The sequence below is a fragment of the Megalobrama amblycephala genome, linkage group LG13, assembly GCF_018812025.1.
Source record: "Megalobrama amblycephala isolate DHTTF-2021 linkage group LG13, ASM1881202v1, whole genome shotgun sequence".
In the NCBI taxonomy this organism is placed as follows: Eukaryota; Metazoa; Chordata; class Actinopteri; order Cypriniformes; family Xenocyprididae; genus Megalobrama; species Megalobrama amblycephala.
Window position 1 is genome coordinate 38,647,788 of NC_063056.1, and position 27,888 is coordinate 38,675,675.

Genomic DNA, 27,888 nt, shown 5'->3' on the forward strand with positions numbered 1-27,888 from the left:
CTTTACAACACCTACCCACCCAATTACACTCACGTATGACATTGTGCACCACAGCAGCGTGTATTCAATCACCTTCTCGTCTTTTGTCTTCACAGATGGTCTCCTGAACGAGGGCGAATTTCTGGAAATCACAGAAATCAAGCGGCATCAAGCAGAGGAATTTGAATGCATCACCAACAACGGTGTGGCGCCGCCAGACACACGCCGTGTCAAGGTCACAGTCAACTGTAAGTCGAGTCGTCAGGAACACACATTCACATCCTAATGAGATCGTTGAGACTGTTTCAGAACACTCTGTGATGGTTTATTGGAAACATAAATTGAATTGCTGTCAGCCGTGTATAGAATTAAACTATCTTTTCATCATCTCCTCTCATCTCCACAGGGTTGTAAAGAACTTGAGTAATAGTACTTTATTACTGTACTTAAAGCTCCCTGTTTTAGCTGTGTCTAGTGGTTTTTGCAAATTTACTAGCCACTCAGCATTTTCACTGGCCACATTTTTGACATCGATACCATGGGGAAAAACTGCCATATAGATTTTTTTTATATTATCTCATAATTTGTCAGCAGGTTTATTAGGCCGCTGTCACTTTAAGACATGATGCACGGATCCATTATACTGTTACACATGCATTTCGTTTCTCAACTGTTTACGTTCATTTTAGACATGACCGACTGTGTTTACGTGAATACTCGCCGGCATTATCATTTTGTGTGTATTTGACTGTTTAAGTGCAATAAGCAGCGAAAAAACAACTCAATTTAGCACTGAGAGACAGCTTTATGTGTGAGAATGAGTAAAATTATGCGCAATGCATGCAATCCCACGCCGAAATTCAAGCCCTGTAATACCAACAATATTCATCTGGAGCAAATGAAAGGAGTGAGTGAGGGGGGGAGGGTTTGTGTGTCAACTCACTGTCTGAGAGATGAGAGAGAGAAAGAGCAGCTGGCATCGTGTATTTATTCTGCGGAAAATAAGTATTGGAAGCGTTTTTAGATATTTCAGTGTCGATATGCATCAAAAAATCTATATTTTTGACAATACTACATTGCATTTAGTTTATTATTTCAGATGCCTTTTTAAAAGACTACAACTGAAAAATGTATAAATTCATATAAAATAATATATAATATATATTAATATATAAATAGTGCTTGGCAGGAGTGACTGCGTTACACACCACTGCTGAAATTCACACACATTTGGCAGGTTGGCGGGTGTTAATGTCAAGCCCTGCCTCAGATTTGAAAAAGACTCAAGAAATGGGTGTGTAAATCTGTGGAAAAGTGGGAATATAGAGAGTGGGAAGAGAGGGACAACAACCATTAAAACACAGATCTACAACACACTCATCTCGTTCATGATCAGACGTACGTACCACAGTATAGTCCTTATTTGCACATATTATATTTAATTGGAAGAAGACATGATGAAATAGGTGCGCATGCATGGTGCTGGTTCATGTTTGGAGCCCTAGACTATATGAAATATGTCCATAACAACTTGAAACACCGCTTCGGATATGAACTGTGATCCGTGTTTTGTTAAACTCATCGCGGCGTTCCGCGCAGAAACTGCTCTCATTACATATTAAATATTGTCAGTCCTATTTTCCATGTGTTCGTAGTCAAACTCCAGCTCTGACCGCATTGTGAGGAAAAAGCAAACAACACTTGTGTGGAAAACATACACTTACGACATGTCAGAACACAAAGCTGAACAGGCAGAGCAGAGGTGAACGAACAGTGCTGAAATGATCTTTCGTGACATTTGAATTCTCTGCTGTAATGTGATCTCATGCATAATACAGCGCACTGATTGGATTAACAGAGTTCATTCTCATGAATAATGCAGAGAAAAGCTCAGAAACCGATGACATAGATGCATACTCTCTAGCCACGACAGCCAATCACAACTCAGAATTAACGCACATACCTCACTTTTCATGACGTTGGCTTTGCTTTTTAAACCGGAAGAACGAAATAGCTCTGAAAAATGTAAAAATAACCACATTTCCCATAATAATAAACATAATGTGTGCTATTGTTGCTTTCATTGATGTGCAAGCTGTACATATCTGTTAACATCTCAAAAATGTGTTTTAGGGTTTCATGACCATTTAACCCTCTACCACACGCATTATGATAAATCTATAGAAATTTTTTTTGACTCTTTTTCTTTTCTTAAAATGGCTTAACTTGAAGTGCTGTAAAAAAAAAAAAAAAAATTGAAAAAAAAAAAATTTGGAAAAAAAATATTATTTTAAGGTACTTTATGATATGTTGCCATATGGCAACAATGTACAATAGTGGAAATAACTTAGAATAAGTGTAAGTGTATATAGTTAATATTTTTCCTCAGAAATGTTGTTTGTATTGAATCAATTGGTGCTATTATAAGCTTTAGCAGTAATTATAAACAACACCTTATAAATATTCTCCAACATCTTGTGCTTTTATTTATTCCATTCTCTTTTGCTGAATAATGCTTTATATTCTTTGAATTTCATTACGTTTTTCATGAATATTATTTAAATTGCAAATGTAGACAAATCTAATACTGTTCATCATGTATCATAAAACATTGACATAAAACCAAAAACACTGCAGTTCATGAAAATTCAACATTACGCAATCTTATGATAGGAAGGTTATGAACATGAACCCTCCATAATCCTTGAAACTTCACCTTTTTTTCTGTATGAAACTTCAAAAAGCATTTTTTTTAAGAGGTGACGCACAGGTACACATCACATTTGGTGCTCTTTACCCTAACAATACACAATACACTTTGCTAGCTAGCTAACCTATTATAATAATGTCATTCCATATGGCAACACAGACATTTTAGCGATTTACCAAAAACTTTTTTCATAAAAACTTTTTTGAGTGGTGAATATGTCATCATAACTTACCTGAGATGATGTTAACATTTTTTTTGTGAACGTGACATGGACGGGTCCTCGTTTGTTACTGACGTTTTAGTTTGCTTTCAGCAACTACCGACAAGAGACGGCAGTCTGTCAGAAATCGCGCCACAGAAAAAAATTGCATGTCATGTGACTTAACCAAAGCACATCATTGGCTAAACTAAGGTCTTATCTTACCAAAAAAAAAAAAAAAAAAATGTTCTCTTAAAGAGATAGTGGCAAGGAAATGAACACAAAGTGCTATACAGTAGAGGGTTAAGTGTTATTTCAGGGAATTTGTGCTGCTCTTGAGTACCATAGAAACTCTTTCTTGTACTTTTTACAGTTTTATGTAGACTTTCAAAGTGCATATACTACCATTCAGACGTTTGAGGTCAGTAAGATGTTTTTATATATTTTTAAAGAACTTAATACTTATATTCAGAAAGGATGCATTTCATTGATCAAAAGTGACAATAAAGACATGTTACAAAAGATTTCTATTTCAAATAAATGCTGTTCTTTTGAACTTTAAAGGTGCCATCTAACGTTTTTTTACAAGATGTAATATAAGTCTAAGGTGTCCCCTGAATGTGTCTGTGAAGTTTCAGCTCAAAATACCCCATAGATTTTTTTTTTAATTAATTTTTTTAACTGCCTATTTTGCCGCATCATTAAATATGCGCCGATTCAGGTTGCGGTCCCTTTAAATGCTCACGCTCCCCACCCACGGAGCTCACGCTTGCCTTAAACAGCATAAACAAAGTTCACACAGCTAATATAACCCTCAAAATGGATCTTTACAAAGTGTTCATCATGCATACTGCATGCATACATCGTATTATGTGAGTATAGTATTTATTTGGATGTTTACATTTGATTCTGAATGAGTTTGAGGTTTTGCTCCGTGGCTAAAGCTAACATTACACACTGTTGGAGAGATTTATAATGAATGAAGTTGTGTTTATGAATTATACAGACTGCAAGTGTTTAATAATGAAAATAGCGACGGCTCTTGTCTCCGTGAATACAGTAAGAAACGACGGTAACTTTAACCACATTTAACAGTACATTAGCAACATGCTAACGAAACATTTAGAAAGACAATTTACAAATATCACTAAAAATATCATGTAATCATGGATCATGTCAGTTATTATTGCTCCATCTGCCATTTTTTGCTGTTGTCCTTGCTTGCTTACCTAGTCTGATGATTCAGCTGTGCACAGATCCAGACGTTAATACTGGCTGCCCTTGTGTAATGCCTTGAACATGAGCTGGCATATGCAAATATTGGGGGCGTACATATTAATGATCCCGACTGTTACGTAACAGTTGGTGTTATGTTGAGATTCAACCTGTTCTTCGGAGGTCTTTTAAACAAATGAGATTTATATAAGAAGGAGGAAACAATGGAGTTTGAGACTCACTGTATGTCTTTTCCATGTACTGAACTCTTGTTATTCGACTATGCCAATATAAATTCAATTTTTAATTCTAGGGCACCTTTAAAGGTATTGAAAAGTGCATCACGATTTTTACACAAAAATATGAAGCAGCACTTTTTTTAACATTGATAATAATCAGTTGATAATTAATAATCAGCATATTAGAATGATTTCTGAAGGATCATGTGACACTGAAGACTGGAGTAAGCAGTTTTGCATCATATACTTATAAATACTTATATAAAACGTACTACATTTTATAAGACATAAAAAATAAATAAATAATAATAACAGTACAATAGAATTAGATTAATAATAATGCATGCCTCAATACTTTATAAAGTTTGTGCATCACAGTTTAATAAGAAAATCTCCTCTACTTTTATCAATTTATAAGCAAAAGTTTAACATTTTTATACCATTAACAATGACTTATTTATGTCTCATTACTTCAGTCTTCAGTGACATGATGTTGAGTAGAGCACATAATTCCTATTTTTGGTTGAATTATTCCTTTAATTGAATAACAAGTGCTTGTACTTTAACTTCAGTACACTGTCTGTTTTTGTCTTTAGATCCACCAGTGATTACAGACGTAAAGAACATGCCCGCCCAGCTGGGAAAAACTGCAATTTTGCGCTGTGAAGCTATGGCGGTTCCCACCGCATCCTTCGAATGGTACCGGGATGACCGAAGGTAAGGTAACATCAACAAAGCGAGTGAAAGAGACGCTGTGAACCATGGGAAGCAGCACATACTGTGTTATGTGACAACTCACCTACCCTAACGTGTGATCTTTTGTATTACTTCTTTCTCAGGCCGGTCGAGAACGATAACACGCTGAAGATTAAAAACGAGAAAACACGTTCCCTGCTGCTCTTCACCAACGTCACAGAAAAACACTTTGGCAACTACACCTGTTTCGCCTCCAACCGCCTCGGGGCTTCCAATGCCAGCATGTTAAGAATTTGGGGCGGGTTTTTTTGGGCGTTGGTATTGTTACGTCCCCCTGGCGTCTAGAGGATATGGAGACGTAACATGAGAAAAGATTAACTATTAAAAAGCTGTTAAAAGAATGGACTCATTTATTAAGGAGATGTGATGTGTGTAGTAAAGAAACAGGCAGAGAAGAACTAAATTTGTAGTTGCTTTTAGTAAGGGAAAAATAATTCAATGTAACAAAACACCAATGATACAATAAGCAGTGAACCAAACATACATCCAAAACAAACAAATACCTATTTACAAATTATGTACAAAAGTAAAATAAACGATAACAAAGCGAGGGACGAGAGCGGTGCTAAAACAAAAAAAATCAATAAAACAAAACAAGTTAACTAAACCCCAACAAATTCTAAACTAATCAAAAGAAAGCAAGGAAAATAACATCTTCAGTGTAGAACACCGCTATCTACACTAACTAACAAACATAAATACATAAATTGGCACCCGCTCCTAAACTAGTGTGTTTAAACAACTTTACTCTACGTGTTGCGAGGTGTAAGTCACGTGACATACTAACCTGGTCCCATCACTATGTATCGGAGAAGGACTTGAACAAACTCTGACAAATCAAGAGTCGAGTCACGCCATAATCACAGTATCAGTAGTAGGGCATGATGAACACAGTTTCAAGTGAAGAAAACACACAATAAACAAATCAAACTAAACAAGAGCAAAAACACGACAGCAAACGCAGGAGAGCAAACAAAACAAAGCAAACGCTTCTCCCGCGCTCGTGTCGCATCCGGGTCTTTATACGCGCCCACTAGCGTCTCATTGGTTCTCGGGATGTCGCGAGACTCCGATGACTGGCCGCGACGTCATCCAATTACGGGACCTGTAACAAGTGACAGTGAAGAGAGAGAGAGAGAGAGAGAGAGAGAGAGAGAGAACGCTACGGGACGTAACACCCCCACCCTTAAAAAACAAACATACACATGTTTGATAGAACCAACCTATACCAGTAGGTACTCTTCCTTAGACCCGAGACAGAGCGTCTGCCACGACATTATCTGTACCCTTCTTGTACCGGATCTCAAGATTGTAGTTCTGAAAAATAAGGGACCACCTCATCAACCTTTGGTTCTGGTTACGCATACGTGAAATAAAAGTTAAAGGGTTGTGGTCTGTATAAACAGTCACAGGAAATACAGAAGAACCAACGTAAACCTCGAAGTGTTGGATTGCCAACAGCAAAGCCAAAGCCTCCTTCTCTATCGTTGAATAGTTCCGTTGACTTCTATTAAACTTCTTAGAGAAATAACAGACCGGGTGATCGATTCCATCCTTATCCTCTTGTATGAGTACGGCACCAGCTCCTAAATCACTCGCATCCACCTCCAGTTTGAACGCCAAGGAGAAATTTGGAGCAGACAGAACAGGCTTACTACACAGCAACACTTTAATATTTTCAAATGCTGTTTGACAATCAGTTGACCAGACAAAATGTTCTGAAGGACTGAGTAAAGTAGTTAATGGTGCAGCAACGGAGGAGAAATTGCGACAAAAACACCGATAGAAACCGGCCATGCCCAGGAATCTACGTAGCTCACGTCGGGTCTTAGGTACTGGAAAGTCATTTATCGCTGAAATTTTGGCCATCACCGGACGTACTTGACCATACCCCACCTGCTTACCAAGGTAAGTCACTGTAGCCTTACCGATTTCACACTTGGAGAAATTCAAAGTCAATGAAGCCTCCTGCAAATGCTTGAACACAGTCTCTAAAAGAGATACATGCTCACTCCAACTCTGTGAATAAACCACAATATCATCAAGATAAGCGTTACAATTCGGGACATCAGCAAGAACCAAATTAACCAGTCTCTGAAAAGTGGCTGCGGCATTTCGCAGGCCGAACGCCATAACCCTGTACTGAAGAAAACAATCTGGTGTTACAAAAGCTGAAATTTCAGATGCTCTGGGCGTTAATGGAACTTGCCAATATCCCTTGAGCAAATCCAGCTTACTCACAAATTTGGCGGAACCAACGCTGTCAACACAGTCCTCTATCCGTGGCATCGGGAAACAATCAGGGACAGTTACAGCATTGACACGTCGGTAGTCTGTACAAAAGCGTGCGGTACCATCTGACTTTTGTACCAAAAGACATGGCGAACTCCATGCACTAAGACTAGGACTGGCTAAACCTTTCTCTAATAGATACTGAGTTTCCTTCTTCATTGCAGCTCTTTTAATAAAGTTAACTCTATAAGGATGCTGCTTAATCGGCTGGGCCTCCCCTACATTGATATCATGCTGTAAAACATTGGTTAGTGTAGGAGTGTCCCCCAGTATAGAAGAAAAATTGCTAAGGAGTTTAATGATATCATCCCTCTGATCGGTATTAAGATGTGCCAAGAAACTTGACAGATTGGCTAGGGTTTCAGAATTAGACAATCTAGCAGATAACAATGGGGTATCTAACTCCAATAAGCCTTCCGCATTGTCTTGATCGTCAGCAAATGAGCTCTTGTCACATGCCACACCTACTGGACGGACACAATCGTCTTCCTTCTCCTTAGGTGACTCCCTGTCATCTCTGGTATGGTAAGCTTTTAACATATTGATATGACATACCCGTTTCTGACGTCTCCTATCTGGTGTACGCAATACATAATCTGTCTCTCCTCTCTTCTCCAAGATCTCATAAGGCCCTGAAAACCGTGCAGTTAATGCAGACCCTGGAACGGGAAGTAGAACCAGCACCTGATCGCCAACTGCAAAAGATCTGTTGACAGCAGATTTATCATACCACATTTTCATCTTGCCTTGAGCTTTAGCCAATGTCTCACGAGCCAGCATACATGATTTCTGAAGTTGATCACGGAATTTGCTAACATAGTCTAACACGTTTGTTTTCTTAGAGTCCTCAATGCCTAACATCCTCTCTTTTAGGACTTTCAATGGTCCTCTAACAGTATGGCCAAAGACCAGCTCTGATGGGCTGAACTTGAGGGACTCCTGCACTGTTTCACGAATTGAAAATAAAAGCAAGGGAACACCTTCATCCCACTCGGACCCTGTCTCGAGGCAGTATTTCCTAAGCATTGCTTTTAAAGTCTGATGGAACCTCTCCAAGGACCCCTGACTTTCTGGGTGATAGGCACTGGCTATGCGATGTGTAATATTGAGTGACTTAAAAACTTGAGCACACAACTTAGACAGAAAATTAGTCCCCTGATCAGTCTGGACAATTCTTGGTAAACCAAATGTGGTAAAAAACTTTGTTAAAACTTTAACGACTGCTCGGGATGTGATTTTGCGTAGTGGAATTGCTTCCGGGTATCTGGTAGCTGAACACATAATAGTCAATAAAAACTGATTACCAGATTTGGTCTTTGGCAAAGGACCAACACAATCCACAATCACATGTTCAAAAGGTTCGCCTATGACGGGAATTGGAATTAAAGGGGCTGGTGGAATCACCTGGTTTGGCTTTCCAGCATACTGGCAAACATGACAAGTCTTGCAGTACTTTACAACGTCACGCTTCAAACCGTACCAAAAGAAATGCTGTAAAACACGATTGTATGTTTTCGTCACCCCTAAGTGTCCGGAGAGCAGATGATCGTGCGCCAACGACAATACCTGTTGACGAAAAATGGAAGGAACCACCACCTGATAAACAACGTTCCACTCATCCTCGACAGCATTATTTTTATGCCACTTCCGCACCAGCAGTCCATCTCTCACCTAAAAATGAGACATTGTTAAGTGCAGGTTTCTCAGCCAGTTTAAAACATTTCACAAGTGAAATATCATTCTTCTGAGCTTCAATTAGCTTTTCACGAGTTACCGTCAATATTAATGGGTCGCTTACGACAACCTCATTCCCCTGATCACTGACATGAGACTCATCTGCAAGACTTCCCTCAGCCTCTTGATCTGCACATAAGAAAGAGTCAAATAAAGACACACCACCATCTTTCTTTGATTGAGCACGTGTGATGACGCAAGCAGTAAATGCACTTGGATATTTCTGTGCCAAATCATCAGAGCTATGCTCTGTCAGAGTATCAACTACCTCAAGTGAAGGTACCACCTTCCCTCCGGCCAAATCGTTACCCAAAATGAAGGATACCCCTTTCACTGGTAAAGCAGGGCGTACTCCTACCTCCACAAAACCGGACACCAAGTCTGTCTGCAGATGGATACGATGAACCGGGACTCTCATGACCTCCATGCTGAAACTCTGTACGAGTCTATTAGATCCAACTGATGTCTGATCTGAAAAAGGCAAAACATCTGCACACACAAATGACTGGGCAGCGCCCGTGTCTCTTAACACCCGCACTTCTACCTGATCTTCCTCCTTACCTGATAATGATACGTAACCTTTAGAAAGAAATGGTACATAAACACTGTCAACCTCACCTTGAATCTGTTCAAGATGTGCACCCGGATCAATGGCATTCACAAATGCAACCTCTTTTGTTTGGGTCTGCTGCTTACGCTTCAGAGTCAAACAATCCGCTATAACATGTCCCTTCTTATGACAGTAAAAACACTCCCGCATTTCTTTGGGCTTCTCGCCATTTAACTTGGGTTGCTGAACTTTCGTCGGCACCCTAAAAAAGGACTTTTCAATGCTTGCTGGCTGAAAAACATTTCGGTGTGTGAGCACAAACTCATCCGCTAACACTGCTGCCTGAGATAAAGTTGTTACTTTCTGTTCATTCAAATACAGCACCATTCTCTCTGGAAGACACTGTTTAAAATCTTCTAGTAGCATAAGCTCTCTAAGCGATGTGAAATCATCCACCTTACTAGAAGCGCACCACCTATCAAAAAGGATTCCCTTGTCTCGGGCAAATTCGACGTACGTTTGACTGGCGTTTTTTCTACGAGTACGAAATTGCTGCCTATAGGCCTCTGGGACTAATTCATAAGCTTTAAGTACAGCTAGCTTAACCACCTCATACTTAAGACTGTCTTCTAAAGACAAGGTTGAATAAACTTCTAAAGCTTTCCCAGCTAATTTACATTGCAACAACAATGACCATACCTCTTTTGGCCAACCCAAAGAAGTTGCAATTCTTTCGAAAGCGTTAAAATAGCTATCCACTTCCGTTTCACGAAAACTTGGCACTAAGGCAATATGTTTGCCAACATCAAAAGTGGCTGAAGTCGAATTAGCTGAATTGTCACTTACCGATGAAGAGTTCTGTGGAACAGAGGAAACCGCAGCAGCCTTCGCCGCCTCGATGTCCAACTGTCGAAGCTTAACCTCCTTATCGGCTTCAATTTCGAGCTTGCGCACCTGTAGACGCAGATCTAGTTCTGCTTGGCGGGATTGTGCTCTTTCTCGAGCTTCCATACGGAGCCGTTCAATCCGCACTCTCAACTGCGCCTCCCCTGTTGACCTGGGAGAGACTGGTGAAAAAGGTTCAAAAGGTGGAAGAGTTGCCCCAACGGTAGCCTCCGCCTCCGCTGTGACTAACTCGCCCTCACCTTCACCTACCTTCCCAGCATTCTGCTCCATGCCCGCAAGATCTGCCCCTCGGTCTACCACCGGCAAGCTTAACACTCCAGAGTCAATTAAGCAGTCAATCAATTCAGCTTTAATTTTCTTTTTTAAAGTTTGCTTTGGAATCGCAATTTGGAAGTGGTTAGCTATAATTAACAACTCATCTTTTCTGCACTTCTCAATCACCTCTAATGAGGGATTATTAACAAAGCTCTGCAAGTTAAACGCCATCAAAACTCATCAACATATGCCACGAGACCAAATTTGCTCAACCTGCATTCACACAAAATTCTGCCTGTAACCACACACACCTTATTCCTTAACAAAGGAGACAGCATCGCTTTGGGACGAGCCCCCAATTATGTTACGTCCCCCTGGCGTCTAGAGGATATGGAGACGTAACATGAGAAAAGATTAACTATTAAAAAGCTGTTAAAAGAATGGACTCATTTATTAAGGAGATGTGATGTGTGTAGTAAAGAAACAGGCAGAGAAGAACTAAATTTGTAGTTGCTTTTAGTAAGGGAAAAATAATTCAATGTAACAAAACACCAATGATACAATAAGCAGTGAACCAAACATACATCCAAAACAAACAAATACCTATTTACAAATTATGTACAAAAGTAAAATAAACGATAACAAAGCGAGGGACGAGAGCGGTGCTAAAACAAAAAAAATCAATAAAACAAAACAAGTTAACTAAACCCCAACAAATTCTAAACTAATCAAAAGAAAGCAAGGAAAATAACATCTTCAGTGTAGAACACCGCTATCTACACTAACTAACAAACATAAATACATAAATTGGCACCCGCTCCTAAACTAGTGTGTTTAAACAACTTTACTCTACGTGTTGCGAGGTGTAAGTCACGTGACATACTAACCTGGTCCCATCACTATGTATCGGAGAAGGACTTGAACAAACTCTGACAAATCAAGAGTCGAGTCACGCCATAATCACAGTATCAGTAGTAGGGCATGATGAACACAGTTTCAAGTGAAGAAAACACACAATAAACAAATCAAACTAAACAAGAGCAAAAACACGACAGCAAACGCAGGAGAGCAAACAAAACAAAGCAAACGCTTCTCCCGCGCTCGTGTCGCATCCGGGTCTTTATACGCGCCCACTAGCGTCTCATTGGTTCTCGGGATGTCGCGAGACTCCGATGACTGGCCGCGACGTCATCCAATTACGGGACCTGTAACAAGTGACAGTGAAGGAGAGAGAGAGAGAGAGAGAGAGAGAGAGAGAACGCTACGGGACGTAACATTCATGCTTGTATTTTAAAGTGCCCCTATTATGCTATTTTAAAGGTTTATAATTTTGTTTTGGAGTCTACTACAATAGATTTACATGCATTCAAGATCAAAAAAACACTTTAATTTTCTCATAATACACATTGCAGCACAGTGTTTGAAACGGTTCAATCAAGGACTCAGTCTCTCTAAACCCCTCCTTTACGAGAGCCTGCTCTGCTCTGATTGGATAGATGGCCCAGTCTGCTGGATTGGTCGACCAGTTACAGCCAGTGCCTTACCCACCATTGAGGTCCCTAGACCTTGGGATTTTTCCAAGGTGTATATAATGAAGTTTGTGAAATAACTGCCTAAAATTAAAGGATTATTTAACTTCAGAATTCAAATTTCCTGATAATTTACTCACCCCCATGTCATCCAGGATGTTCATGTCTTTCTTTCTTCAGTCGAAAAGAAATGAAGGTTTTTGAGGAAAACATTCCAGGATTTTTCTCCATATAGTGGACTTCAACAGTTACCAACGGGTTGAAGGTCCAAATGTCAGTTTCAGTGCAGCTTCAAAGAGCTCTACATGATCCCAGACGAGGAATAAGAGTCTTATCTAGAGAAACCATCAGTCATTTTCTAAAAAAAAATAAAATGTATATACTTTTTAACCACAAATGCTCATCTTGCACTGCTATTCGATCTGCCACGCATTACGTAATCACGTTGGAAAGGTCACATGTGACGTAGGCGGAAGTACTGATCCAGTGTCTACAAAACGAACGTGCAAAGACTAAGTCAAACGGCCTTTACAAAAAAAAAGTAAAACAACGATGTCGGATGATTTTGGAGTTGGAGGAGAAAATGAGATGGAGTTTTTCACCTACCGCGGTACTTCCGCCTACGTCACGCGTGACCTTTCCAATGTGATTACGTAATGCGTGGCGCATCGCAGAGCAGTGCAAGACGAGCATTTGTAGTTAAAAAGTATATAAAATTGTATTTTTTTAAAAAATGACTGATGGTTTCTCTAGATTAGACTCTTATTCCTCGTCTGGGATCATGTAGAGCTCTTTGAAGCTGCACTGAAACTGACATTTGGACCTTCAACCCGTTGGTAACTGTTGAAGTCCACTATATGGAGAAAAATCCTGGAATGTTTTCCTCAAAAACCTTCATTTCTTTTCGACTGAAGAAAGAAAGGAAATCAGGAAATTTGAATTCTAAACTGAACTAATCCTTTGACTTTACTTTGGTGCTGCACGGATATATATACGTCAAGATAACAGACCTTCTCATCTGAGCTGTCAAACTCATAAACTTTTGTTTAATTTTGCTATTTTTGGTTGAAAATATTGGCTATAATTTATGTGATTCATTGCCATTCATAACAAGAAAGCTGTTTTCATCAAGCATAAGATTAATAATGATTGTGCATGTGCGCTCTGAAACAAGCCCAACGTGGATGAGGAGCATGGCAACGGAACAAGTGAAGGAAAATGCACATAACATTCATTGCTCTTCTGGAACAACAGTAATGCAGCCGTTACCCTGCTAACCCAGTCAACAAAGCAGCTGTGCTAATTTATGTATCTGAACAACATTTAAATATTTCAAACAGCCAAGCATGCCCCAGAACCCCCCCAGCTAACTTCATTTTGTGACCTCTGTAATTATGAAACCCTGAGTACGGCCCTGCTTACAGCATGTGTCACAAACCAAACTCCTATTACCATATCTGAGTACAACAGCTGATACATAGTGATGCAAACAGAAATGATGGCATCGGTTTAAATGTATCAATCTCATCCTTTGGAAGTGCATCATAGTGGACTGGAAGACTTGTTGACGACTCGTTTCAGGCAGTTCAGAATCGCTTCTCAATTTTTGGAGACAATAACTCTTTAAAACTTTGCAGACTTTTACACAGTCGTGCTTACCACAGAGAATTATGGGAAATGTATATTAAGCCTGACACCTTAGTTTTATCATTATTCTTCAGCTCACAAATTGCATACATAAATTGCACAGCCAACATTCACAATTTAAAATGAATTATGATCTAACATTCTAATTCTAACAAAACTTTGTTAAAGTTTGTTGTGCCCAAAGCGTTAGTTAACTGAATTAAAGTTTTGTTACAACAAATATTTTGTCCACTACAGGACATAACTGTCTTGAGTAATAGAGGATTCCTATAAAGCATGTACTGTTGTGGAAAATGTGCTTTGTGCATTTACCAAAAGCTTTCATTGTCTGGCTGTAAATAGTTCCTCTCTTATACTGTAGCTCTGCTTTATTGAAGAAAAACCTCAAGGGTTTTTAAAAAACCAGGGCTGAATGAAACAACAAGGACACAATAACAAATCATGTCAACACTAGAGATTTACTTGAACTAGCGATTTTTCAATGGAGTTTTCTAAATTATATATATTATATTATTTTTTTATAGACAGGGAGACTATTTGGTTAGTGCACTAGCAGCATTAATCTAGCAGCTTGTTTTAGTGATAAAGGAAGGAATCTCATGAAAACGTTTCACCCTGAGAATGAAAGAAAGATATAAGAAATTATATAGAAAATGCAGCATTTGCATTTTTTCCCCCCAAAGTTCGCAGTACTGTTAATGCAGCTGGTTGTTTTGCTTTTGAACTCCCATTATTCTCTATGGTGATTGTCATTACTGTATTGCAATGATTTTTCTATTTAAAGGAGTCATGAATTGAGAAATCAACTTTTCCTTTCCTTTTGATATATAAGAGGTCATTGTACTATAAGAATATCCTGTAAGTTTCAGAACTAAAAACTTCCTTGTTAGTCCAATAAAAGCTTTTATTGACACCAGACCCAGTGAACAACTCATCCCCTATAGGTAGGTGAAACTCCGCCTCCACAGAAGAAATCAACGCCTACTTCATCATTGCAACATTAGCCCCGCCCACTGGTGTGTTAGTGAGTTGAGGAGGAGAGAAGAGCGATACAGGACTAAAATAACATTACCTTTCAAAGGATCCTAATGCAGGAATATGGTTATTTATTTTCAGTTGAGCTTTATTTATTTGTATTCGTACATTTCACTGTGGATTCTTTGGTAAATCAATCACATTTCGGCGCAAACAGACTTTTACGATATGGACTCGACAGTAATGCAACAACATGTCAGTAACTGTGTTCATTCTAATGCCTGATCTGATATTAATGATTCATGTACAGTCAGATGATCTTTGTCTGTGTGTCAGTAAATCAAACCAGTGACTAAACGCTCAACTTCACCTTGTTTCTCTTAGTAGGATGAAAATAATCTGTTATTTAAATGGTGATTAAATTATATATAGAAAGCGATCAACGAACGCTCCCTTTACAATCGCTGGAGCTGTCAATCAAACAGTGTGAGTTTATCAGTGACTGAGTTCTGGACTTGCGCCAAAACTCCTGTTTTATTCAATGAATCTCTTAGTTACATCATGTTTGCACTGTTAGTTATGATGAAAGCATTCGTTAGTGTGCAGAAATTGACGAGATCACTGCTTTAATGATCTCAACAACATGTCTGTGATCGGCTACAATGTTCATCACTGCAACCTTTCATGCCACGATCTAAATATAATGCCACAGATCTAAATGTAATGCAGCACTTTTCACGATTAGTTAACCTTGAGAGCTGTAATAGTAAAAATGTGCTAAATGTTTTCGAGAGAGTAATACTTAGCTATTTCATATGCAAAGATGTCAGCCAATCACAGTAGTGGGCGTTTACACTGAAGTCTCACAGCAGACACGCCCCTTAAAACAGAGCGTTCAAATCAGAGGACTAAAATCAGGGTAAGAAAAATGCCTTTTATTTCTAAATTATGACAATTTTTGATGTAAAAAAGCATACTAACATTATAAGTGTACCCCAGGAAACATTATAAAACAATAAAACAATGCAGTTCATGACCCCTTTAAAAGAGCAAGAATTCAATACAGTATAACAAATACTACCATGATGTACTAACACTTAAATATCATTATTATTATTTCATATCACAGTAGAAGAATTATGATATTAACAATTTGTAGGTAAATTGTTAGTGCAAAAAAGGTTATTTATACTCAATCTTGGTGGTGAAATATGACCTGGACATATTCTTGGTTTTTGTATGGTTCACCCAAAAAGAGATGTTTCCCTACTGTTGGAAAAACAAACTATTTAAACCAGCCCAAGGTGGCTTTCTGTACTTTTGTTGGATGTTTTAGCTGTTTTTTTCCAGGCAGACCTGCTGAAAACTATCAAACAAAACCAGCTTTAGCTGACCAACAAACCACATTAGTCAGTTTTGGTCGTCAGGAGGTGATCTTTTTAATCGCTTCCGTTGTTCCGGGTGATTCCAGGGAAAGCGAGCGCTTGTAAAGAACAAGGAAGGTTGAGAGTTACGCTGCAGTCTGCAACAGGAAACTGCTGCTGGTTAGCAAACAAACATATTATGAATATTTCATTCATTTAAGCCTGTTTCTTTGCTGATGGTAATTTACCGCAGCGGTTTACTTGTTTTCTGGAGCAGTTAACTCCTGATTACTCTTACATACTTAATGATGAATTGTTTTCAAACAGTACTGTATGTCTATAGCCAAATGAACTGCACAGAGCATAAACAACCAATTAGCGAGGCGAGTATGTCAGTTCTGCCACTGCAATCATTGCAGAAATTATCAGCATTTGTATTTCATGTAGTGAAATCCGTTCAGACGTTGTGTTTCTTATACCTCATTACGTTCTTAAATCTTCTTTAGGAGATCCTAAAATGCTTTTGCCGATTCTAATAATAAAGAAGAAAGCTTTAAATAAAGTTTCCAATTAAACAAATCTTTCTGTTCTCCCAGAAACATACTTTATCATTTTAATTATGCAAAAGTCAGTTAGTAGCCAGTAAGTTGCTTAATTGCTGCATTAAAATATTTATGTAGCTCAACAAGCTTCTCTGTTGATGTATTTCCTCTTGAAAAAGTCTCCTTCCGATATCCATCTCTAGTTTCTGGTGAACATTATGTCTCAGCTCTTCCTGAGAACAAGCCAGCTTCACTCAATTTGAGGGTCACGCTCTTTCTAGCTCTCAACAGCAACCTATAAAGGCCCTGTTAAACACAAAAACAAAAGCAGCACTAAGTCAACTCCTGTACGTAATAACATCACATCAGAGTTTGACTGTGTTCTGGACCAAGCTAAGTGAGCAGGCGGCAGATCTCTCAGTGGAAAAGTTTTAGCTCTTAGCAAGCAAAAGCGAGAGAGGAGGAGGAACAGGTCACTGCAAAACCTGTATTTATGGGAAGGAGCCAAAACATTGTTACATTGAGTGAGTGAGCATATAGTGCTGCACAACACAGAAAGAGTTTCTACTTTCATCTTACGTTTGTTGCAGTTTTTCACCCCACGCACGGCTGCTTCTGATTTTGACATAAATAAATGTACAAAATTCTCAAACCTCCAGTGTTTTTGCAGAACTATTAACTAAGGGCTGTGTGTTATTTTCTTTTTTCACTATAGGACTATATATCTCAATACTTTACAGACCTTTACCAATATTTAGTATAGCCTATATCTCGTATTTATCAATATTATGCTCTGAAATTGTTTAATGCAACAAGTAATGTTTTTTTTTTCTTTATTTTAAATGTTTTTTTTTTCTTGCATGTTATATATTATATTTTATTCATTTTTTATGTTATTTTATAATAAAGAAAAAAATATATAATTTAAAGAGAATGAAATTTGTATGCACAAAAATAGTAACACATAACAAATCTTATTTGTATTATTACGTCACCGACATTAATTTGTGACATGGCACATATAGACTTAAATATTTATAAATATTTATTTATAAATTATTATTATAAGTAATTATACATTTTTATAAATTAAATTGAAAAGGATTATCATTGTAAATAAATGTAATTTTTATAAATATTTATTTGTTTATTTATTTATTAGGTATATATTTACTTAAAATATAGTTTAAAATTACACCAATTATTAATAAAAAAATATTAAAATATTAATAAATTACATTATAATATATAGTATAAGGTTTTTAGGTTAACTGCCATAACCCTGACACACACACACACACACACACACACACACACATATATATATATATATATATATATATATATATATATATATATATATATATATATGTATACACACACACATTATATTGCCAAAAGTTTTGGGACGCCTGCCTTTATATGTGCATGAACTTTAATGACATCCCATTCTTAATCTGTAGGGTTTAATATGGAGTTGGCAACCCTTTGCAGCTATAATGGCCTCAACTCTTCTGGGAAGGCTTTCCACAAGGTTTAGGAGTGTGTTTATGGTAATTTTTGACCATTCTTCTAGAAGCGCATTTGTGAGGTCAGGTAGTGATGTTGGCGAGAAGGTCTGGCTCACAGTCTCCGCTCTAATTCATCCCAAAGGTCTTCTATCGGGTTGAGGTCAGGACTCTGTGCAGGCCAGTCAAGTTCCTCCACACCAAACTTGCTCATCCATGTCTTTATGGACCTTGCTTTGTGCACTGGTGCGCAGTCATGTTGGAACAGGAAGGGGCCATCCCCAAACTGTTCCCACAAAGTTGGGAGCATGAAGTTGTCCAAAATGTCAAACCAAGACTCATCCATCAGATTGCCAGACAGAGAAGCGTGATTGGTCACTCCAGAGAACACATCTCCACTGCTCTAGAGTCCAGTAACGGCGTGCTTTACACCACTGCATCCAACGCTTTGCATTGCACTTGGTGATGTAAGGCTTGAATGCAGCTGCTCGGCCATGGAAACCCATTCCATGAAGCTCTCTGCACTGTTCTTGAGCTAATCTGAAGGCCACACGAAGTTTGGAGGTCTGTAGCTATTGACTCTTCAGAAAGTTGGCGACTTCTGCACACTGTGTGCCTCAGCATGTGCTGACCCCGCTTTGATTTTTTGTGGTTTACAAGTTGCTGTTGTTCCCAATTGCTTCCATTTTGTTAAGATAGCACTAACAGTTGACCGTGGAATATTTAGTAGTGAGGAAATTTCACAAATGGACTTATTGCACAGGTGGCAACCTATCACGGTACCACGCTTTAATTCACTGAGCTCCTGAGAGCGACCCATTCTTTCACAATTGTTTGTAGAAGCAGTCTGCATGCCTAGGTGCTTGATTTATACACCTGTGGCCATGGAAGTGATTGGAACACCTGAATTCAGTGATTTGGAGGGGTGTCCCAATACCTTTGGCAATATAGTATATATATATATATATATATATATATATATATATATATATATATATATATATTTGTTTACAGAATGCTGTGATTGACCAATCAGAATAATTAATTGTTTATGGATGGCTGTACATTATCGCTTACATAATGCTTTTATAGCTCATTAACAATATGCAGTAGGTCCTTTGCACAAATAATATTAGTAAAACAGCCATACAGCATCATGATGGTCCATATCCATTTCATCTGGGGGGTTTTTTCCGCTTCTTCCCTCCTTTCCGTTCCACCATTCTTTTCCATTCTCTGGCCCATTATGTCGGAACGCTGCTTTCCTGTCCTCTCGTTTGTTCCCGCTCTGTTGTGTCCTGTTACCCCAGGAAGTCATCAGCAGCTTCTCTCCCTCCATTCTTCACATTCCAGTCCCCAGTGAGTGATTCCTGCTCTGTTCATGCCATTTCCCCCCTCATGCATTACCATTGTAAACGAGTCCTCCGCCGTCTCATTCTGTCTCCCATTATCTCTGCGACTTTTTCCGTGATGAGTCACCTGCCGTCTCTTGTTCATGTAGCTGCTACCGTCATCTGGCCTTGACTCTCACTTTTCCATCAAACATGCTGCGACCTTTATCTTCATCCTTAAAAAGTTAGTCCAAAAAATGAAAATTCTGTCATTTATTACTCACCCTCATGTTGCTCCAAACCTGTAAGACCTTTGTTCATCTTCAGAACACAAATTAAGATTTTTTGATGAAATCTGAGAGCTTTCTGTCCCTCCATTGACAGCCTATGCAACGACCACTTTTAAGGCCCAGAAAAGTAGTAAAGACATCATTAAAGTAATCATGTGATTCCAGTGGTTTAACCTCAATTTAATGAAGAGACGTGAGTACGCGAGTACGTGAGTACTGGAAAAAATGTTTACCACGTTATTTACAAAACATTAATCTTCAACACGTGTTCACAAGAGCACCACGACACATGCGTGTTGTGTTGATGCGAGGACAGACGCTGTTACAAGAATGCACGTTGGAGATTAGTATTTTGTAAATAAAGTGGTAAATAGTTTTTTTTGCACAAACAAACACTGACGTCACTTCATAAAGGTTAAACCACTGGAGTCACATGACTCTCAGATTTCATCAAAAAGATCTTCATTTGTGTTCTGAAGATGAATGAAAGTCTCACGGGTGTGGAATGACATGAGGGTGAGTAATTAATGACAGAATGTGTTCAGTTATTTTGGCACAAATATCAATTAAAGTTTAAATTTGTCACGATATGATCATTTTAAAGTGCATATCAATCAAACAAATTAAAATAATTAATCAGGAGTGATATTAAAAATATACCATATACACAACCCTATTGTTTATTCTTAAAATATATATATATATATATATATATATATATATAAAATAAATGCATTTTTTTATAATTTTTACTGTAGTTTACTTCTTGCATTTTTAATATTGGATTTATTTATGTAAATATTTTACAATTTAATAAAAATAATTTTAATAAAATTATTACAATTATTTAAATAGAATTTATAATTATAATTTAATTTGCTTGTAATTTATTTTATAACATTTAAATGCTCTGTATATACAGATATAATATACAGATTTATCAAGCCTTTACAAAATCCTTCAAAATTAGGTTAAAGTCAATGAAAACAATGTTTGTGATCCCTTTAACTTCTATAATATGACTTTTTTTCTAGTTTAAATTACGTGTGACTTCTACAAACAGGAACAGTTGTTTGAAAAGTGGAGCAAATTATTATTTAATAAAAACAATATATAAAAAAAAATATTCAATTAAATATAATTTTGATTAAATGTATTGAACATGCACCAGTGCAATCAATACATGCACTCGCTAAGACCAGAAATGTGCATTTTCAAAAATAAATAATCTATTGTGATTTCACATTGACTTTACTACAAGATTTCCATGTTGACCACCTTTGTCTCTCATTCACCCCGTTCACTTCTGCTTCTCTTCTCTTGCAGGGCCCGGGGCGGTGTACGGCGGAGGGGCGTCTCTGAACGGCCGTTTATCAGGAGTCGGTCTGTGGTTCTGCCTCTCCATCTCTGTTCTGATGAAGGTCTAAAACTTTCCCGCTTCGGAAGGAGTCTTTAAATACGAACCCATCACTGTGAACAAAAAGAAATTATGCATTAATCCAGGAGCCATCGCTACATCACTCGGTCATTTCTTCTCTTCCTATTTCCATTCACGCCCGGTCACATATCACCGCTTCATTTCCCCCCCTCCCGTCGCCAATGACGGTCACCTTTTAACGTCCAAACCTGAAATGTGATGCAAATTATGTGAACGACAAGATAACGGTTCGGTGTTTCTTGATGTGCGTGCTGGACATGCTGGTCGTAAAGATGACGACGATGGTTGCGATGTTCGGGTGACCCTCTCGAAGCTGTTTCACCAGCGGGCCCGTCGGCCGTTGACCCTCGGATCCGAACGCAGAGATCTGAGCTGAACGGTGGTGCATTCTGACATACGTAGCTACTATGAATGATGTCAAACCACATGTTTTCCTTTCTAGCAAGGGTTAGCAGGAGGGCCGCGTCATCTCGGCCCCTCGTTTGCGTTCGTTTGGGCTCTCGACCCAAAGCAAACATCTGACCCGCGTCCAGCCCTCATATTGTCCTCAGTCTGTCCATCACTCAGATCGTCCTCAGTGTAAATATATATGCAGCAGAGGCCACTCATTTCACAGGCAAAAACAACATTTCTCATCAGCCTCTCTGTTTCGGCCTTTTGGCTTGGACGATATTGCTGCCTTTAAGTCACGTTGGAATGATCGTATTTACGAGATGAGCATGCATTCGCCACCAAAATGTCATTATTAGAGGAGAATCATTGATCATAATGAGTTTCGTTTGTATACATTTAGAAGTGCTTCTCGTGTTTGTTGCACAAGTGCTTAAAGTGGACCCCTTTTCACAAGATGTAATATAAGTCTGTGGTGTCTCCAGAATGTGTCTGTGAAGTTTCAGCTCAAAATACCCCACAGATCATTTATTATAGCATGTCAAATTTGCCCCTATTTGGGTGTGAGCAAAAACACGCTGTTTTTGTGTGTGTCCCTTTAAATGCAAATGAGCTACTGCTCCCGGCCCACTTTCCAGAAGAGGGCGGAGCTTTAACAGCTCAACAACAACAAAGCTGGAGAATCTCACGCAGCCAAACTACAGCTGTAGACTTCATTCATGTACTAAAAACATTTGCAAACATGGCTTAGAAAAGTGAGAAATTTAACGCAAAGAGTGAAAGAAATTGTGCAACGTTTAAAATAATTTGGATGCATCATAATTACGTACAAACTCGTAAGTAAGAACTTTCCACAAGGACTTGAAGGCAGCAGAAGTTTCTGGCGTCTCCTGCCCTGAAACAGTTCATCGACTTCTTGTTGCTTGTGGATAGCATGTACCGGTTAGAAATGTCCCTCTTGTGACCTCACTTCCTGCACCGACCCCGTTTTAACCCCCTGCACTGTGTACATTTTAATCTGCAAGGTTAACTGCTATTACTTTTTTGGTGTTAATAATGATTATAATGATGATGATGATGATAATGATGATGACAATGTTAATAAGTATTTGAATAAATATGATAGTAATTCCATGTGAGAAAAAAAACAAACGTCCGAGCTGATCGCAAGCCATGTGTGTGAAAATATTTTGTACTAAAAATCACTGAATTCATCAAACAGCAAAAAAAAAAGAACAAAAAAACTTTTTGAAGTATTGTGCTCTGTTTTACCATGATTAACTTTTTTAAAATGGAAATAATTTGACCACGTCTGTAAAAGAGAGCAATCGATGAAATGTGAGGGCGCTTACACGCTAGACGAATCGGAAGGCGTAAGATATGTTTTGAGCATGTGAAAATGGCCGCAGGAACACAAATATACAGTACAAAGTGGAGCGTCACTTTTCCAAACCATCCCATTTGTCCACTGTCGCTGCGTTCACACTGCGAGCCTTAGTGCTCAATTTGTTTTGTATAGCTGTTCACATTGTTGTTTTAAATGTGGCCAATATCAGATTTCCAGTGTGAACAGATAATGACCTGCATGCGAAAAAGAACGATACAAGCGGGGTTGCCAGGTTTTTACCACAAAATCCACTCAATTACTATTCAAAACTGGTCTAAAACTAGCCCAATTGCGTTCCTTGGGGTATCCCAGTAAATAGCGCGATAGTGCGGTCGCTACAACCTACGGAGTTGCAAAACAACCCCCGGCAACAATGAAAAAGTAACCCAACTCTGCGGGAAAATCGCGGACTTGGCAACACACACAGCATGCTGTCATACAGAAGTAAACACGGAGGGCATTCAAGTAAGCGATTACGCGTTTATTTATAGAGTGATCCACAGCAGAAGCCAGCTAAATTATGCGCAGACAACACCTGAATTCCAATATGACTGTTCACACTGCGGTCGCATTACAAAACATCTGACCTGAATCGGATTTGGCACAAATCGGAATTGAAAAGATCAGATTCCATGTGGTTTGTACTGTTCACACTGTCATGGGGAAAACAGATATGAGTCACATGTGGGCAAAAAAAATCAGATTTACCTGCAGTGTGAACGCACCATCTTCATTGAACTCAATGCATTTGCATTGGAAACTCTAGCTTGTAGGCGCCCTGATATCATTTCAAATGTGTACAGTACGTATTGCGATTTTTTTTTTCTCATGCTGTTGATGACTGTAATGTATGATATATTCTGCCGTAATGATGTAATGCTCATGTCTGCCTCGATGACATAACCAAAATCCTCAGTATCCAGCGGTTATGTGCACACATTAACATATTGGTGCAATGCTGCGTTCCATTCAAAGACGATTGTCGGATGTGATGTCGCCAGCTTCCAGCCATAAATGCATGCATTTGCTTCATGCATTATGCTTGGAAAATGACATGGGCTATAATGAAGCAATGCTACCATTAGCGTTCTTCTATGCAATGCTAGCATGTGTTCTGTAGGTGTGCAGTTAACAGACAGTATCATAGTGTTTTATTTGCTTAACATTTTTCACATTTATCTGCGTGTGAATTTCTGCACAAATTTCCAAACTGCAATTATGACTTCATGTTGCATTCGATTGCACTTTTCCAAGTTGAATGGAACGCAGTATTAGATTCTGTTCGCTGCCTCTTTTTTTTCGTTCAGAATCAGATTAGCGGGAGATAAAGATGTAATTAGCCAGCGACTGTGACTCGCTAAGCAAGCGGACCGTCGTATTCTCTCCGTCCCCCATCTGGTGAGCGGCATAGCTCATAAATCAAGCTCAGTCCAGGCGCTGACAGAATCCTCTTCAAGGACAGCTGTGCCTTTGAGTCTCGAGCCCGATGTGGAGTCCGATCCCCTACAGGCTAATTAACCGCCACTTAAGAGCACACGGCGAAGAGGCTTTGACGTAAAGCAGCAGTGCGCGACTTAACGCGCTGCGGCCGCTGCGGTGCTTTATGCAACCCTTCACAATGACCCTGCATGAGCGCTAACCATTCAGTTTGCAATGTTAATGCTGTATATATTATAATAGGATAATGTTGCGCTCCCTGAATATGTGCTCCATTATTGCATTTCAGCCAGCAATAACCCTGAAAATAAAACCGAAACCTATTAAAGTTCAATTTAAAGTCTGACGGCCACTATGCCATTATTAATGAACGCTGAAGACTGTGCATTAGTACAATGTGCACTAATTGAAGATATTGCATACTGCTTAGTATACACAGTGGCCGCAAAAAAGTATTTGAACACTTAAAAAGTCTGATTGTCTTTGCGTTAGATCTTACAGTAAAAATCAAACCATTTGTTTTTAAGAATTACAATAAAAACAGAAGCAATAAAATAGTGTTGGAAATTAAGATTTTAAAACAATTGGACAGGTGTCAAAACATGAAGTTAATAAAATAAACTACAGCTGAAGACTTCATTAATCTACTAAAAATCATGTTGACCTTGCAAAAATCTAATGCAGTTGACATTCAGGCATTTAATTGTGACTTACTTTTCCGCCGATGTATGAGGGTTCGGTTTCAAGCACAAAAGCAGGTGATTTTTCCTCATCTCTTAAACTTTTATCCCGCTGTCAGTCTGCTTTTGTCCGCTTCACGCTTTTCCTATCATGCTCATGTTAGCATCGCCCTCGGGGTCCGCCGATCCATCTCTGTGTACATGTATTCTCCTCAAATATAAGTAAACAAAAGGGAAAAAAAAAAAAAAAGTATGAAATGTCGTTGCAATTCTCGGTGTGGGTATAACGCATGTAAATGTCTGTTTTGGGTGGAGTTTATATGGGTGTGTGTTATCGTGATGGAGCACCGCTGGTGTATGTTTTGGGCTGGGATCATTTCCCCTCGTGATTCCCGCACTGAACTGCAGAGATTCGGATTGAGAGGGGATTGAGATAGAGGTCTGGAATGGAGGACAGATGTGAACGGGTCGGATTGGACAGGGAAACATGCAACAAGGCACATGCAAACTTAGTGTTTGTGTAACACAGTGTACTAAGAAAGACGGAAACTAGCTGTGAAATATATATGAATTAAATTATAAGCTAAAATAAAACTGTGCACAACAAACCCCACTTGTAAATGCATTTTCTGTCCAGTTCCCAAACACTTCCTCTTTCCCTATTTACAAATGGCTTACTTATAGTTGTCTGAGCATATTAAACTGAGATAGAAGGAAGTAGTTTAGCAGTTCACCTTTAAATATTTGCTTGATTGTCTCTATAAAGGCCTGCTTACACCAAGAACCATAACTATAAAACGGGCGATAAAGTTCTGTTTATTCTAAGCACGTGCTTATGTTTTCAGTAGTTGTCTGTCGCTTCAAATGATCAAGCTCTTTAAAGCAGGATGGATTCTGATTGTCTGTCAATGTTTTTATCATTCATAAGCTGGAAAAAAAAATCATTCTAAAAGTGATTTCAATGATATCTTTTTTTTCTGTGCTGTTATCGTTACAGTTGTGGTGTGAACTTTGCTATTCTTTAATATTTAGAACAATTTATATCTTAATGGTTATGGTTATCATTCTTGGTGTGATCAGGCCTGAACTCTCTCGAGTTTGTTGTAGATCATTGCACATGATGTTATGTTGATTTGGAAGGAAGTCTGCAACCAGTTTACTTTGGAGGTACTTTCATATAAAACTCATTGACTAAACAGTAAAACTTCATCTGCTGCTCATGTTTACAGATCTAAAAGTGGACTGATTAGACCCCAGTACTGCACATCGTTGACTAGGGGTGTGACGAGATCTCGTGCCGCGAGATTAAAATGTGACGAGATTTCTCGTCGAGTTGAAAAGCCGTCTCGCGATATTGCCATGATGGAGTGTGAGGGTGAGATTAGGATAGAATATCGTAGCCACCACTACGTTTACATTGCACCTCCATGTCATTTTGCTTTTTATAGAAATAAAAACCGTTTAATTTGGTTGGATAACGGTCACTTCAATCTTATCCAGCTCGAGCAGAGTCATACGTAGAGCAGCAGGAATCAGAGTTCACTGATCATGTGACAAGAGTAAGTCACGAGATGACTGACAAGACCATGGCAGAGGATTCGTTGCACAACAGAGCCTAAGCGTCTGACAAATGTCTGATCTTGTAGAATGCGTGTTCAGCATCAGCGCTCCCTATTCACAGAGTACGTGCAATCGTGAAATAGAAAGCGAAAGTAAAACGCGAGCGCGCATTCAAACGCGATTTCAATACCCCGCATTTAAATACAACTCCCTGATGCATGCAAATATCTCCCATTATGAAAGCTATCTTAGGCTGGGCTGTGTAGTTGTAATCATCTCTCAGCTCTGTATCATGCTTGAAGAACAATTTGGTCTGTATTTGCACTTTGAATATTGAGAGAGTACTTTGATTATGATTTTACTTATAGTTTGCACAAAATAAGACTAAGAGAAAACTGTTATTAATTTTTTATTTAGACTGTTTTTATTTGTTTGATCAATTTGTGGAAAGGAGTTCAGTTCTGGAAACTCATAAATCATATACACTGAGGTCTGAAGAGACTCATATGAAATCATACAGGAGAGAAGCCAGTCAGTGAGTATTGTTGTCTTTTACTGCTTATAATAATTCATACTCAGAAAGTAGAACTGAAATGACATTCATTACAAGATGATTATATAGTTAAAACATTTCAAATGCACCTGCCGACTATTTTCCTATGTATTTCGTCACTGAGAATTTCTTTAAAAATTTGGTAAAATCTTGTCTCGATCTCGTGAACTCAATCTTGAATCAATCTCTGTCTCGTCACACCCCTATTGTTGACTAATTACCATTTGTCATATTGTGAATTAACATTGCTTCATTGGGCCACAAGATGGCAGTGCCAAATCACACTGCATGATGCATTTAGTAGTTTTTTTAGGTGGTTAAGTTGGTATGCCAACCCGACCAAACTGCTGGTTGGCAAGTTGACAAGTTCCCATAACCTCTCTAAAACCATCAGACTAGACCAGCATGACATGTAAAAGCAG

General features: G+C 38.6%; 2 protein-coding genes and 1 long non-coding RNA gene across 4 annotated transcripts in view; 1 reads left to right on the plus strand and 2 right to left on the minus strand.

Moving 5' to 3' along the window:
* Nucleotides 1-21,448, plus strand: part of iglon5 (IgLON family member 5) — a 43,222-nt gene extending 21,774 nt beyond the window's left edge. The window contains exons 3-7 of the mRNA XM_048152712.1: nucleotides 96-227; nucleotides 4,939-5,059; nucleotides 5,182-5,322; nucleotides 14,002-14,012; nucleotides 21,348-21,448. Of these exons, the coding sequence (XP_048008669.1) occupies nucleotides 96-227; nucleotides 4,939-5,059; nucleotides 5,182-5,322; nucleotides 14,002-14,012; nucleotides 21,348-21,448 (506 nt within the window). The remainder of the gene's footprint in view (nucleotides 1-95; nucleotides 228-4,938; nucleotides 5,060-5,181; nucleotides 5,323-14,001; nucleotides 14,013-21,347) is intronic.
* Nucleotides 6,224-12,109, minus strand: LOC125243228. Its single transcript, XM_048152711.1, has 2 exons — nucleotides 10,521-12,109; nucleotides 6,224-6,415 (listed from the first exon to the last, which is right to left on the minus strand). Exons 1-2 carry the CDS (start codon nucleotides 11,064-11,066, stop codon nucleotides 6,344-6,346), a joined length of 618 nt encoding a protein of 205 aa, XP_048008668.1. The 5' UTR covers nucleotides 11,067-12,109; the 3' UTR covers nucleotides 6,224-6,343.
* LOC125243230 lies at nucleotides 15,990-24,740 on the minus strand. 2 transcript variants are annotated; one of them, XR_007178999.1, is made up of 3 exons: nucleotides 24,608-24,740; nucleotides 21,300-21,491; nucleotides 15,990-17,198 (listed from the first exon to the last, which is right to left on the minus strand). It is a non-coding gene; the product is annotated as an uncharacterized LOC125243230 (long non-coding RNA). The 2 variants fall into 2 exon arrangements; XR_007178998.1 differs by lacking the exon at nucleotides 15,990-17,198 and adding an exon at nucleotides 19,433-19,967.
* Nucleotides 24,741-27,888: the final 3,148 nt, after the last annotated feature.

Bases quoted from the DNA above. Each gene is read 5' to 3' on its own strand.
- LOC125243228 (XM_048152711.1), bottom strand. From the start codon at position 11,066: ATGGCGTTTAACTTGCAGAGCTTTGTTAATAATCCCTCATTAGAGGTG. The intron at 6,416-10,520 runs GTAAGTGACAAT...CTTATTTTTCAG, and splicing joins TTCCACAGAACTCTTCATCG to AACTACAATCTTGAGATCCG.